Here is a 12,687-nt window from a genome sequence, read left to right on the forward strand (position 1 = left end):
TGGAGTTGTCATGTTCTACATGCTTATGTTTATACCATATTTCAATATTTTATTAATGTATTCAATTGAAATGCCTAAATCTCTTTGGGTACAGAAAAAAATAAAAAATTGAATACAATCGTGAATAGTCTTTCTATTTTTCTATCATGAATTCAGCCAAACCCCCATCCAGATCATCATGCAAAACAACAGCCTCATCACAGCACATGCAAACAAGCACACACAAGCAGGTGCACCAATTCATTCTCTTTTTTAAACAGCCTTAATAGATGTCCATTAAATTGAGGGTAATGGGTCTAAATACATTCTTGTAAACAAATAAGAATTTAATAGCAGCTGTGTGTAGTTGTTAAATAGTCGTGTATGCAGCATGGTATCAGGTTATTTAGCCTGTTTGAAATCTGAAACTTCTGAGGAGTCATATTAATGTTTTATGAATGGACAGCCATTGGTTAACCAATTGTTTTATTACATTCTCTCGCAATGCAAAAAACTGCTTTGGTTGGGAGTAGCAATATTTTTTTAAAAGTATCGTAAATTTGTTAATTGATTCATGCTGTCATTTTTATTATGCCAGATCTGGTTAGAAAACCAATATAAGGTTTGCTTCCTGTATAAAATGTAAATCTGATACATGCAAATATAGTCATCCCAGCTCCTCATCTGCACTGAACCACAAACACACACACACACACACACACAAACATACTGCGGATATAGTAATCATGTGGCCACTATGTTTGCATTTTCTGTGAGCCTCCAGGAATGTCTCTTTGGTCATCACAATATTTTTAAATATTCATGGTATTCAGTTCACATAGAGAGAACAGTGCTAATTCGGTACCTCCTTCAGAAAGTGAAAGATTAAATAAAATATTTTGATCCAATGATACTAGTGTCCACTTATGTGTGTGTGAGTGGGTGCAAATGTAATATTTGATAGACAAATTCAAGTATCTCTTTAAATGTCTTGTGTTTTATACATCATCTTGTTCTGCTTATTATTTTAATTTGTATTTAACATGGTATTTTGAATCAAATAGACAAAATGCAAAACTTCTGTCTCGTATGACTCATGTTGTCTCAATAGAACATGGCCAACTGAAGGTTGAAAAAAGCATTATTACTTTATTAAAGTAGTCTCTCAGCAAAAGTAAAAAATACTTTGATACTAAATGATTGTATCAAAAGCTCGCACTTTTTAAACCCACTTGTTAAATTATATCCTGATGCGTATGGAATGAAATAAAGTTTTATAGAAAGCTTATGTTCTGAAACTAATCGATGAAGAAAAAAATGTGTTTTAGCAATTAATAAGATTTACCAAAACATGTTTTATTTTATATTCATTGAAATACTTTCATGCACAAAATACAGTATGTTTTGAAGATTGGCATTTTTTACAAGAATACACTTTCATGGAATGCTGTTATGTGGTTTAAATCATTAAATGATCATAAAATGTGAATTCCGTGAAAGAGCTAAACATATAATAAAATTCATATTTAAAAAATTCAAAACAGTTTAAATCCGCAAATAAATTAAACAAATGATACAAATTATGACACTAGTGTTTGGACGCTAACCAACCGTTTATCCTCCCAGCCGATTGGTGGCGCTGAACAATGAGGCAGGATCACAGTCCACCACAATCCCCCCACAGACAAAGATGTCTGATTCGTTTCCTTTGTTTTGACAGTGAAAAACACAAATCGCGCCGTTACCATTTCATATCCACGATTTAAAACACTAAACCAAGAAAGTATTTTATATCAGTGTTGACCAGCCGCAAGAATGAGTGGTGGAGTGTATGGAGGAGGTAAGCGCGATTTTGGAGGGAGAATCAAATGAATGAACGCGCCACGTTTATGACCGCTCGCTAGCAAACAGATTAGCATCACATGATCATTTCTATTTTATATATGTATATGTTGTTTTGGTTTATATGTGTTTTAGATTATGTTTCATAACATTGCAGATCATAGCTAAGTTAATGGTTCATTTAAAAAATAAAGAAAGGCATAACGTTACGTATGTAGCGTTCTTACATTTGTCTACAGTACTGTCATCTCATATCATTAGAATCAAGTTGTGTTTTGTTCCTTGTGTATCCTCATCTGTTTCTTATTGGCTTTTTCATAAACAGATGAAGTTGGGGCACTTGTCTTTGACATGGGGTCGTATTCAGTGAGAGCTGGATATGCTGGTGAGGATTGCCCCAAGGTATGTACTGTAAGACAAGCCTATATATTAGTGCTGAAGTTGAAAGTTATAGATTCTGATGATGTTGTGCGTTCTCTAGGCTGATTTTCCCACTGTGATCGGGGTGACGCTGGACCGGGAGGACGGCAGTGCACCGATGGAGACTGATGGAGAGAAAAAGCCGAGTGGCACCACCTACTACATTGACACCAACCAGCTTAGGGTCCCCCGAGAACAGATGGAAGTCATGTCACCTCTCAAAAATGGAATGAGTATGTTGAATTATAATAGGTTTATGTAAACCAGGCAAACAGTAAATGCATTGAATTTTAATCTGATTATGTTTTCTCTTGTCTAAAGTTGAGGACTGGGACAGTTTTCAAGGCATTTTAGATCACACCTACAAAATGCATTTCAAATCAGAGCCTAGTCTGCATCCAGTCCTGATGTCAGAAGCCTCGGTATGGCGATTTAGTAGATTTTTCAAACCATATTTGAAATCACATGAGAATTTCCGAAGACATAAAATGTTGTTTTCTCCATATTGCAGTGGAACACACGGGCGAAGAGAGAGAAGCTGACTGAGCTGATGTTTGAGCATTACAACATTCCTGCTTTCTTCTTGTGTAAATCAGCTGTCCTGTCTGCGTATCCTTTATTGCAATGTTCTGGCGGGAGAAGGTTTAAACCTCTGTGAAGGGAAAAGTTATGTGTTTAGTATGACCTGATGGGTGGTTAATGTTTTTGTTCAGGCAACAATTATATTCTAAACCTGTGTTAAAAAAAGAAATCAATAAACTTTGATGTGTAACAAATAATGCTAAAAAAAAGGGTTTTGCGAAAGGACATGAAGCGTTGAATCTTTAACTCCGCGTTCTAGGTTTGCCAATGGACGATCAACGGGTTTAGTGTTGGACAGTGGATCGACACACACAACTGCTATTCCAGTACATGATGGTTACGTTTTACAGCAAGGTAATCAAAAGAAAATCTTATATACACTGTAATTATTGCCTGACATTGTGTGTTTATGTTTTTATAACGTATGTTCCTTCATGATCCTTTTTCTTTAGGCATCGTTAAGTCTCCTCTTGCCGGTGACTTTATGAGTATGCAATGCAGAGAGCTGTTTCAAGAATTAGGTGTAGAAATAGTGCCTCCGTATGTGATTGCGTCAAAGGTTAGGTCTTTAAAGTTTATTCTAAACAATTCATCTGTGTGTGAGTTCCTTAATAAATAATTACTGACTTGATTGTTTTTCCTGAAAGGATTCAGTTCGTGAAGGAGCTCCAGCCATTTGGAAGAAAAAAGAGAAGCTACCTCAAGTTACTCGTTCGTGGCATAACTATATGTGTAATGTAAGCAAAGAGAATTCTTAATAACTGAGTTAGAGGCTGTTCACACCAAGAAAATAATTATAGAAATGAATCGTTACAAATCATTTTAAATTTAAGAGAATAGCAGTCTACACCATAACTATAACAATAAATGAACAGAGGAATGATGTTGTTAAGATTGCTTTCTAAGCATTTTTTTTCCAACTGATGAAACATTGACAGCCAATCAAAATCTATTTGATTTCGAATGGGCTGTGCGTTTTAAATGGTCAGAATAAACATAAAGCCATTACCCATTTATGTGGATGTAAATCTTTTTATCATTTTAGTTATCATCCTTGGTGTGTACGAGCCTTTATAACTACGGAGGCAGTCATACGTAATAAATGCTGCTTATTTTTTTCAGACTGTCATACAGGATTTTCAGGCATCTGTGCTGCAAGTATCAGACTCGCCTTATGATGAACAGTAGGTCCAATAATTTTTTTACATTTATTGTATTACACATCAAAATCAATATATATATATATATATATACATACAATAAAACACAACTGTAAAGGAACTGTTAGTAACTGTTAGCTGCCTGACAAGAAAACCACATTTACATGATATACATGGTGTTTCACATAACTTGTAGAGTAAATTAACATGAGAATCTGTTCTTTACAGAGTAGCCGCCCAGATGCCCACTGTTCACTATGAGCTACCCAATGGATACAACTGTGATTTTGGAGCGGAAAGACTTAAGATCCCAGAGGGTCTTTTTGATCCTTCTAATGCTAAGGCAAGAAGCACTCCTTACACTTTCAGAGTTACACTGAGGTGGCTTCGGATTGTATTCTATCTTATATTTACTATGTTCTCACAGGGTCTGTCAGGGAACACCATGCTGGGAGTCGGTCATGTTGTAACCACTAGTGTTGGCATGTGTGACATAGACATTCGACCAGTAAGCACATCACATAATTTTTCACTGGTTTATGTATGTGTATGTGCATTTGCAATTCTTTTATTTTTGCCAACATGAGAGAAAATGCTTTATTTTTACAGGGTTTGTATGGCAGTGTGGTAGTTACAGGAGGTAACACACTTATTCAAGGCTTTACAGACAGACTTAACAGAGAACTCTCCCAGAAGACACCACCAGTGAGTGCCAATTGAATATTTTGTACTTGATGTACATATAATGCAACAGACATTTCAAACAAACATTTGTTTTCTACCTGTGCAGAGTATGCGTTTGAAATTGATAGCCAATAACACAACTGTGGAGCGTCGGTTTAGTGCTTGGATCGGAGGCTCCATCCTTGCATCACTGGTGAGCATTGTTTATCATTCATGCATCTCAGATTATTATAATCTTACGATTTCATGGACTGTAATGTGTAAACTGATTTGTTAACAAAACATGCTTTACATTTGACACTTTTAGGGAACTTTCCAGCAAATGTGGATTTCTAAACAGGAGTATGAGGAGGGTGGGAAACAGTGTGTCGACAGAAAGTGCCCTTAATAAGTTCCTTTAATGCCTGCTTGGCTTCAGAACCTCACGAAATGGAAGAAATATAATAAAAACACCTAGTAGAGAAGCCTTTGCAGTGGACTAGTGAACTAACAAGGACACTTTTTTTTTGTGCAAACAAACCATATTTTAAACAGCACCATATGGTTGCACTCTTTTGTATTTCTTCCAGAATATTTTCATATCCAATTTGGCAACAGTTTTCTGACCACCTGAGTAATTTTAAAAACAGTGACAACTGAAATAGCGACTTCTGGGTACATGCAAATACCCAGGATCCCTCAAACTGTATCAGTGTGTAAGACAGTTATATTGTTTTATTTTACACCACCTGTTACTTCCTATAAAATAATCACAAGAAATCAAATGTTTGTTTATGCTTTAACAATTGATCGACTCTTTTGAGAATAAAATTGTTTTTTGTTAAACTGGTGTAATTTGCGTTTTGTTATCCCGTGATTGTTTATATTTGTATTTGAAAGCTTTGATCTTATCTATAGTACAATTAAGTAGTCTATTTATTCTGCATGGAAAACAAAATTTGGCACCACCCAATTTGTATTAAAGTTGTTTAAGTTGCACAAGATAAAAATACACAACACATGTCTTGATTACAAGTTTTAATTTATTATTTGACTGTACAACATTTTTTTTTAAATCTCTTGCACTTCTGGAGAAATGAAAACAATATTTTGTTGACTGTTAAATGCAAAAAAAAGTTCTTGTCTTTCTACCGGTCTTGGTCTCATGCAACTGCAGTCTTCTTTGGGAATATTTCAGCAAGCTCTTTTTGCCGTCTCTTTTCTCTTCTTTCTTTCCTCACTTTACTTTTCAGGTGTTTTTCAAGGCTCAACCTGAAATTGAGAAAAAGAGTTATAGTCTGTAGAAAGAAACAATTTACTGAATGCATAACTTAAAATCAATACCTTCCCACACTGTTTTCACAATACTACTGTACTCAAATCTGATAGCATGTCACTTTTCAACAATCTTACCTTGTATAAGGAGTTACATGCAATGGTTCATAGAAACGTTTTCTTTTGTATCTCGTATTCAGGTGCCAGGGGATGGGGTGTTCCCTGAATTTGTACCTGGTTAAAGAAATATGCTCAATAACAATTATATCATCAAGAACATTCTGTATATTGCATGAAACTGACTTATTTCATTAGCTTACCAGATTGTTTTGCCAAAAACATTTTTTCGCCACGCGCCTGGTCTGGCTTTCTCTTGTCCGGTCTGCAGTAAACGCAAAGAATCGGCTCGCTCTTGTACCACGGTGTCAAGGCGGTTCATTGACCTTTCAACCTATTAAAGGAATTCAGAATTAGACGCATGTTGATCTTATTGTGACTGAATGCATAAAAACATGTTTGAAGGAACAGGTTTTACAGACCATAGTATAACCACACTACAAGCACATGGCTTGGGCACTAAGAATTTTAATACGGTTCTAACGGATTCTTCTTTATTCTCCAAAATGTCTTCCAAGAGAATTTGCCTACTGATAAAACTATGTAATGCACTGTAAGTCACTTAAAAGCATCTGCCATATGCAGATATAGGGCATTTTCTAAACGGCATCTAGAAGGGCCCTTGGTGAAGGGGACACCATTTGTAGGGGCGTTCCAAATGAAAGTTAACACCTGAATCCCTTTGTGAAGGGCCCCTTCAGAAGTCAGTTAGCCATGGTCACTTCAAGTTAGTGAGTTCCGTTTGTGATCATGTGACCCAGGATTACGAGTTCTCGCGTGATTTTGACGTTACCCTAAATGTAAGTACAATAATTTAGTTTGTATATGTTTTTCAGTATTTTTGTTAAAGATAAATATGATTTATGATGGTTAAATATAGTATGAGATAATTCAGTTGATTGGAAAGAATGTTTAAAATAGGTACTTGTTTATAGGTTTCCTTTATCATATAACGTAATTTCCTTTATAAATACCAAGTGGAGTAAAAAAATAGGGTGAAAGATATTAGACGTAATTACACAATATTGAAGACTCACGGGCCTGACCTCTAGTTAACTGCGCAGTAGCATTTTTTTTATGTGTGAACCGTCTATTTAAATGTCTGACCTTTTTGACACGCTCTGGACTAGGCATCTGAAGACATTGTCGTTTCGCTTCTTGTTCTATAGTGAGTAACATGTTCTTTTCTTTTAAGAGCACATACCTGAGAAATACAAACAGAGCACAATGATTACATAATAGTTATAACCTTTAGGCCGAAAAATTACCATAAAACACAATTACCATAGTTTGTGTAAATCTTCATTACTTTTCGTCCTAAGCTGTTTGGCAGTCCATGGAGCACCTATAGTCAAAACAATAATGTGACAACACAATGCATTATCAGTTGATGAATGTCTAAAATGCCATAACAAATAACTAACATAGTGTGAACAGCACTTATTGATAATACCAAATTATTTTTTAGTACTGTTGATACCTGATTTTACTGTTGGTTCACCCCAGTTCTCTGGGAGGTCAAAAAACTCATCCAGTCCTTTTCTGACACAGGATGTGTGGAGCGCTCGACTGTACACGGGAGCTCTGAAACATAATACGTCATACATTTGTCTAATATACAGCATATGTTATTCATATTTAAAAAGATACAGTTTATAATTTATGCAATAAGTGGCATATTCGGTCTTGTTAAGAAACTGTATTGTGATGCGTTGACATTTAAGCTTAACATAAACGTTAGCAGAAAACATTACCTTTGGTGGCATGACTGAAATTTGGAAATTGTCTGAGCTGCATAGTGAGGCTGTGTGAATGAAGACACCGTAACAACTCGTTGAAATTGTCTGCAGAAAGCAGCTGACAGACGGCACGTTACGGCCGCGGCCATTTTGACAAACAATGTCAAGAGCAACGGAAGCGTGCAGCGTCATCTGTCGGGGAGTCGAACCATCGTGTATTTCACAGTTAAAAGTTCACTTCATGTTTATTTTTACTCATTATACTTTTTGACAAGGACATATTACATGTATAATCTGAGTAAAACAACAGTGGTATGTACAATAAAGGCACTAAGGTTTTTCATGTAAGCATATCCTCTTGTTTTTGTCACCTCATGTTCTATTATATCATTCATTTCTTTATATTTCAAGTATTCAGAAATAGAATAGAAAGCTGCTGTGGAGTTATTTCGTATATGTTTCATTTAATCTCCAAAATTGGCACGTTGAATTGGCAAAGATTAGCATTTTAGACAAATAATATTATATTTGTTGTTATATTTTATATTTATCATTTTCGGAAGCAAGCGTATTCAAATTTTTAATTTTAATCTTTGGATGTTGGAACTTTTATCTTGCTCAAAGGTTGATGGTGAACAGAGCCATTAAAAGAGAGAGTTGCGTCAACTTCGTTTATGGAGGCTCTCAATAGTTCCCGGAAGTCACTAGTAACGCAAGGAGCTGCGACTAATCAGACCAACTTAGGTAAACTTCTAACCCATTTAAAGACGAAAGCCATTTAATGAATAAAAAACTAAAGAAATAAAGCATTTAAAGAGAAAACATAACTTCCTGGATCTATCTGAAGGCTCCATGAATCACGTGACGCTCCAGCGTTTTGGACTTCCGTTGGCAGAACTCTCTGTCTCTTTGGTTCTGATGGTGAGTTGCTTCACAGTGTTAGATCAGCCAATCAGAGGAGCCCGTGTACCTCGCTCGCTCAATAATCATGGTGGGCATGAGCGTTCTGCGATCTGCGGCTGCTTTTACAGCCAGATTAAACCCGCTGAAACGACCTCATCTGGCATCAAATTTACTTTCCAGGAATGTTGCACGTATGGAACAAGGTACAGTTTATATCTGTTACGCACTACACAATAATATGGCAGGTTGGGAAGATTATTCCTTGTAGTGACCTTGCCTGTCTTGCTTTGCGCGTCTAGTGTACAAACTGGCCTGAACATAAATACCTCTGTTAGCAGCTAAATAGACTTCTCAGTCACATAGTGTAATATGTTAATATTAAGCATTACTGCTTCTGAATGGATATATAGATACCAATAATTCCATTATTTGTTCAAATGTATTTTGACAGTGTTGATGTTGATGACATTTTAGTAAGACAACAATTATGGCTCTGATATTTTATGAAACATTTTACATCCACCGAAACTGCATACTGTATCCTCATCTTGGATATTGGTTACAGCTATAGTGTTTCATATATCACTCTTACTTAAAATTAGTTCTGTATTCCAGTTGCAGCGACTTCCTGTTAAAATAAAAACGTTTTTCTGTCTGGAAAAGTTCCTTAAACAAACTCATTATTTTTCAGTTGCTGTCCGTCATGGGAGCCATGGAAAAAGTATGTTTATTATCAAACCCACCGACTTCTATGACAGGAGATTTCTTCACCTGCTGGTAAACATCCTATGATAATAGTGATAGAATGTTATTCTCATTTATCATCAATGAAGACTGCTCGTTTGTCTTCTATAAATCATTTTTTTATCTGCTTGTGTTCTTTCTTTCCATTACAACAGAGATATTACATACTTCTCACTGGGATCCCTGTTGCAGCACTCTTGACCTTTGTTAATGTTTTTGTTGGTAAGTTTCAGAGGTGACTGACTTTTTTCTTTACATGCTTCTGTACCGGCAATAATAACCTGATTATTGTTTGCTGTGCACTAAAGGAGAGGCTGAGTTGGCAGAAGCACCTGAAGGCTATGAACCAGAACATTGGGAATACTACAAGGTATTGTGATATGCCCAAAAACTATTTCTGACTGTTATTCTTTAATCTAATGAAATCATGTAACACATAACATATTGTTTTTAATGGGTTTCTTCAATATATCTTAGCATCCTATCACTCGTTGGATTGCTCGTACGTTATATGACAGCCCAGTAAAGGACTATGAGAAAATGATGGCACTTATCCAGATGGAGACAGAGAAGTCTGTAATGAGGTATATTTTGCCCCACATGACTTGGCTGAATGTTTACTTCGGACATGTGATGTATTTCTCAATTATTTATGCAATAATGTTCTAATTCTAAATATGTTCATGTAAATGAAATAATAGGTTGTCATCCTAGTTTATTGGTTACCTAATTCCTAAATCTTCTCTTTAAGCAAAGTGTTATGGGTCCTTAGCTCTCAGGGTGAGATATTACCCACTAACAGCCATCCTTGACAGTCCATCTCTGTTTTCAATATCAGTAGTGCAAATTGTTTTTGTTGTAATAACAAATATTAGCTATGAAAAGAAGTTATTTTAAATACATTTGGGATGTGTGGTTTTTGATCAATTTATTTGTGATAATTAAGCATATTATAATGTTTGTTTTTGTCCATCAGAATATGTTTGTGTTAGTTTAGCTTAGTTTTTATTGTATCTTAATTGATGACTGTTCAGCATACTAAAAAAGATTTCGATTTTTTGTCTCCAAGGAGAGCAAAATTTTAATGTAATTTATAACTATCCACTGGAAGATTGAAAGAAAAGAGTAAAAGCTCCATACAGGAAAAACAGAAAATCCAAAGCACTTTTAAATGTGTGTACTACTTGTAGAATTATAACTTGTTTTTATGTAGCGTAATTCATTGTGTCTTATTCATTATTCCCAATTTGCTTTGTAGACTACAACAGCTTGAAGTTCGCAAACACATGAGAGAGAATGGAGATGGACCCTGGTTTCAAGTTGAAACACTTGATAAGAATCTAATAGACCACAGCCCCAAGTCATCCCCTGATAACTGAGCGCAGTCATGCATACCTGTCAGAATATTCAGGCATTATACAATGTATAATGTGTTGTTAAAATATCTTAGTTTTTTTCTTTCTTTGTCTCTGGCACCAATAAAGTAAAGTTATAATTTACTGATTTAGTTTTTTCTTTTAATTCAAGCTCACACTACAGTACTGTGACTACCTGTGTCGCTGCGGTTTCTTGTTATCTGTCCTCGTGCATACACAACACAATGACAAGGTGCACAAACTGAAAGATCTTTGGTTTAGTGGCACTTGATAACAACAGCAAAAAAAATTGTTTTACAAAAATTTAAACAGGAACTTGACCAGTCTTTCTTCATGTTTACAATTATGATTAGTTCCACTATGTAATAGTAGCAATAATGTCAAACCTGTGTTAAAATATTGCAGGATCAGTGACTCCTTGAGACTGATCAGTGGTTTACTTGTACTTAAACTTCTGGAGATTTTGCCAGAGACGTTGGAAATCTGTATGCGACAGCAAAATCTGACCCAAAGCCACGTAGTGATCTGGACCTTGCCTGTTAAAGCATTTTGTTAGCAAAACGCATACATGCATTGTAAGTCAATTTGTCTGTCAAATGCATAAATGCAATGCCATAAGTCCTAACAAAATCCTCAACCATGCTCAGGTTATTTCTATAGACCTTTGTATACAAAGAATGAGATAATGTGCAAGAATTCCTAGAGGCACCTGTGTTATCACAAGTACCAATTTGCCAACAAATGGATACTAACTAAAAAACAATTGTTCATGGATTAGTAATGCAACAAATAAAACAGAAAAGAACGTGATTTTTAAGGTTTCATATAGGTTGCAAACCGTGTTGGATAAGTAAAATGAACATTGTCAACTTTGTATTCAAATTACTTACTAAATATAATTTCTACAGATCTGATTATTCTTTACTAAGCTACTTCTCAAAAGCAGTTTCAACCTTGACCACGTGGTCAACAGAAATAAACTTAAAATAATATCAAGATTAACTTAAATTGAACATTGCTCTTAATAAGCTGTAACCAAGGTTATTTTACTTTACTAAAATTAAAACTTTGAAAACGTTTCTGTTCATTAGAATCAAATAAAATGTTGACCTAAAATTGCTTGGAAAAACTTAAGGACAAAAAATAATGTTACCTTAAAAATAAACTGAAGTAAATCTAAAGCAATAAAATTATAACAATAAACAAAAACTGAAATAATTTATCATAGCAACATTCAAAATAAACCAATCAATTATAAAATGACAAAAGCATATGCCAAAATAACAAAATACAAATCTAAAAATAAAAGCTAATTAAAAAAATATATATAACTAAATAAAACCAAAACTATAATAACTCTGGCTGTTACCCTTATATTTTTCAATATTTATATTTTCATAAGCATTTTAACACAATAAAGTAATTTATAACACATTCTAACATAAACTTGAAATCAAGATGAATTCATTTTTGTATAAAGAAAGATTTATATAGTATAAATATAATTAAGGAGTTAAAAAGTAAGACTACTTATTTACTTATTACTTTTTTTCGATACAATCTAGGTAATACATTTCTTCGTAAATTCCATTATATTAACACATGACTGTCTATGACATAAACGTCAGCTTATTTATTCCATAACCAAGTAGTATAAACTTTGATTAATATATGTATAATAAAGCATTCTATTTTCTTTAATCGATTTTTGACAGAATGATAAGTTACAAAGTGATTTCACACTGTAAAACAGACTGATACCGAATACTATATTTATTTAACTCTTAAATTCTACAACAAGTAATAGGCCTAATACTAATGTCACTATAGAAAAACATCAATTTATGTTGCATCGATACGGCACTTGGGTATCGAGCTGCCTGTTTC

At 34.6% G+C, this 12,687-nt stretch overlaps 3 protein-coding genes across 3 annotated transcripts; 2 read left to right on the forward strand and 1 right to left on the reverse strand.

The window, feature by feature from the left end:
* Positions 1–1,652: 1,652 nt before the first annotated feature.
* actl6a (actin-like 6A) lies at positions 1,653–5,492 on the forward strand. Its single transcript, XM_056751511.1, has 14 exons — positions 1,653–1,819; positions 2,147–2,223; positions 2,303–2,474; positions 2,563–2,663; positions 2,753–2,850; positions 3,083–3,177; positions 3,276–3,382; positions 3,471–3,560; positions 3,946–4,007; positions 4,212–4,326; positions 4,411–4,491; positions 4,593–4,688; positions 4,774–4,860; positions 4,975–5,492. Exons 1-14 carry the CDS (start codon positions 1,795–1,797, stop codon positions 5,053–5,055), a joined length of 1,287 nt encoding a protein of 428 aa, XP_056607489.1. The 5' UTR covers positions 1,653–1,794; the 3' UTR covers positions 5,056–5,492.
* Positions 5,493–5,671: 179 nt separating this feature from the next.
* mrpl47 (mitochondrial ribosomal protein L47) lies at positions 5,672–7,949 on the reverse strand. The gene is made up of 7 exons (XM_056751512.1): positions 7,793–7,949; positions 7,519–7,622; positions 7,323–7,383; positions 7,146–7,242; positions 6,242–6,372; positions 6,060–6,155; positions 5,672–5,918 (listed from the first exon to the last, which is right to left on the reverse strand). Exons 1-7 carry the CDS (start codon positions 7,924–7,926, stop codon positions 5,810–5,812), a joined length of 732 nt encoding a protein of 243 aa, XP_056607490.1. The 5' UTR covers positions 7,927–7,949; the 3' UTR covers positions 5,672–5,809.
* A 773-nt stretch (positions 7,950–8,722) lies between these two features.
* ndufb5 (NADH:ubiquinone oxidoreductase subunit B5) lies at positions 8,723–10,923 on the forward strand. Its single transcript, XM_056750761.1, has 6 exons — positions 8,723–8,883; positions 9,372–9,457; positions 9,580–9,646; positions 9,733–9,794; positions 9,902–10,008; positions 10,683–10,923. Exons 1-6 carry the CDS (start codon positions 8,766–8,768, stop codon positions 10,801–10,803), a joined length of 561 nt encoding a protein of 186 aa, XP_056606739.1. The 5' UTR covers positions 8,723–8,765; the 3' UTR covers positions 10,804–10,923.
* The last annotated feature ends 1,764 nt before the right edge of the window (positions 10,924–12,687 follow it).

The sequence above is a fragment of the Triplophysa dalaica genome, chromosome 6 (genome assembly GCF_015846415.1).
Source record: "Triplophysa dalaica isolate WHDGS20190420 chromosome 6, ASM1584641v1, whole genome shotgun sequence".
Classification (NCBI taxonomy): Eukaryota; Metazoa; Chordata; class Actinopteri; order Cypriniformes; family Nemacheilidae; genus Triplophysa; species Triplophysa dalaica.

Bases quoted from the DNA above. Each gene is read 5' to 3' on its own strand.
- actl6a (XM_056751511.1), top strand. From the start codon at position 1,795: ATGAGTGGTGGAGTGTATGGAGGAG. The intron at 2,224-2,302 runs GTATGTACTGTA...TGCGTTCTCTAG, and splicing joins CTGGTGAGGATTGCCCCAAG to GCTGATTTTCCCACTGTGAT. The intron at 4,689-4,773 runs GTGAGTGCCAAT...CTACCTGTGCAG, and splicing joins TCTCCCAGAAGACACCACCA to AGTATGCGTTTGAAATTGAT.
- mrpl47 (XM_056751512.1), bottom strand. From the start codon at position 7,926: ATGGCCGCGGCCGTAACGTGCCGTCTGTCAGCTGCTTTCTGCAGACAA. The intron at 7,243-7,322 runs GTAATTGTGTTT...TGTATTTCTCAG, and splicing joins GAAGATTTACACAAACTATG to GTATGTGCTCTTAAAAGAAA. The intron at 6,373-7,145 runs GTCAGACATTTA...TTCCTTTAATAG, and splicing joins GTCCAGAGCGTGTCAAAAAG to GTTGAAAGGTCAATGAACCG.
- ndufb5 (XM_056750761.1), top strand. From the start codon at position 8,766: ATGGTGGGCATGAGCGTTCTGCGATCTGCGGCTGCTTTTACAGCCAGA. The intron at 8,884-9,371 runs GTACAGTTTATA...ATTATTTTTCAG, and splicing joins TGTTGCACGTATGGAACAAG to TTGCTGTCCGTCATGGGAGC. The intron at 9,795-9,901 runs GTATTGTGATAT...AATATATCTTAG, and splicing joins AACATTGGGAATACTACAAG to CATCCTATCACTCGTTGGAT.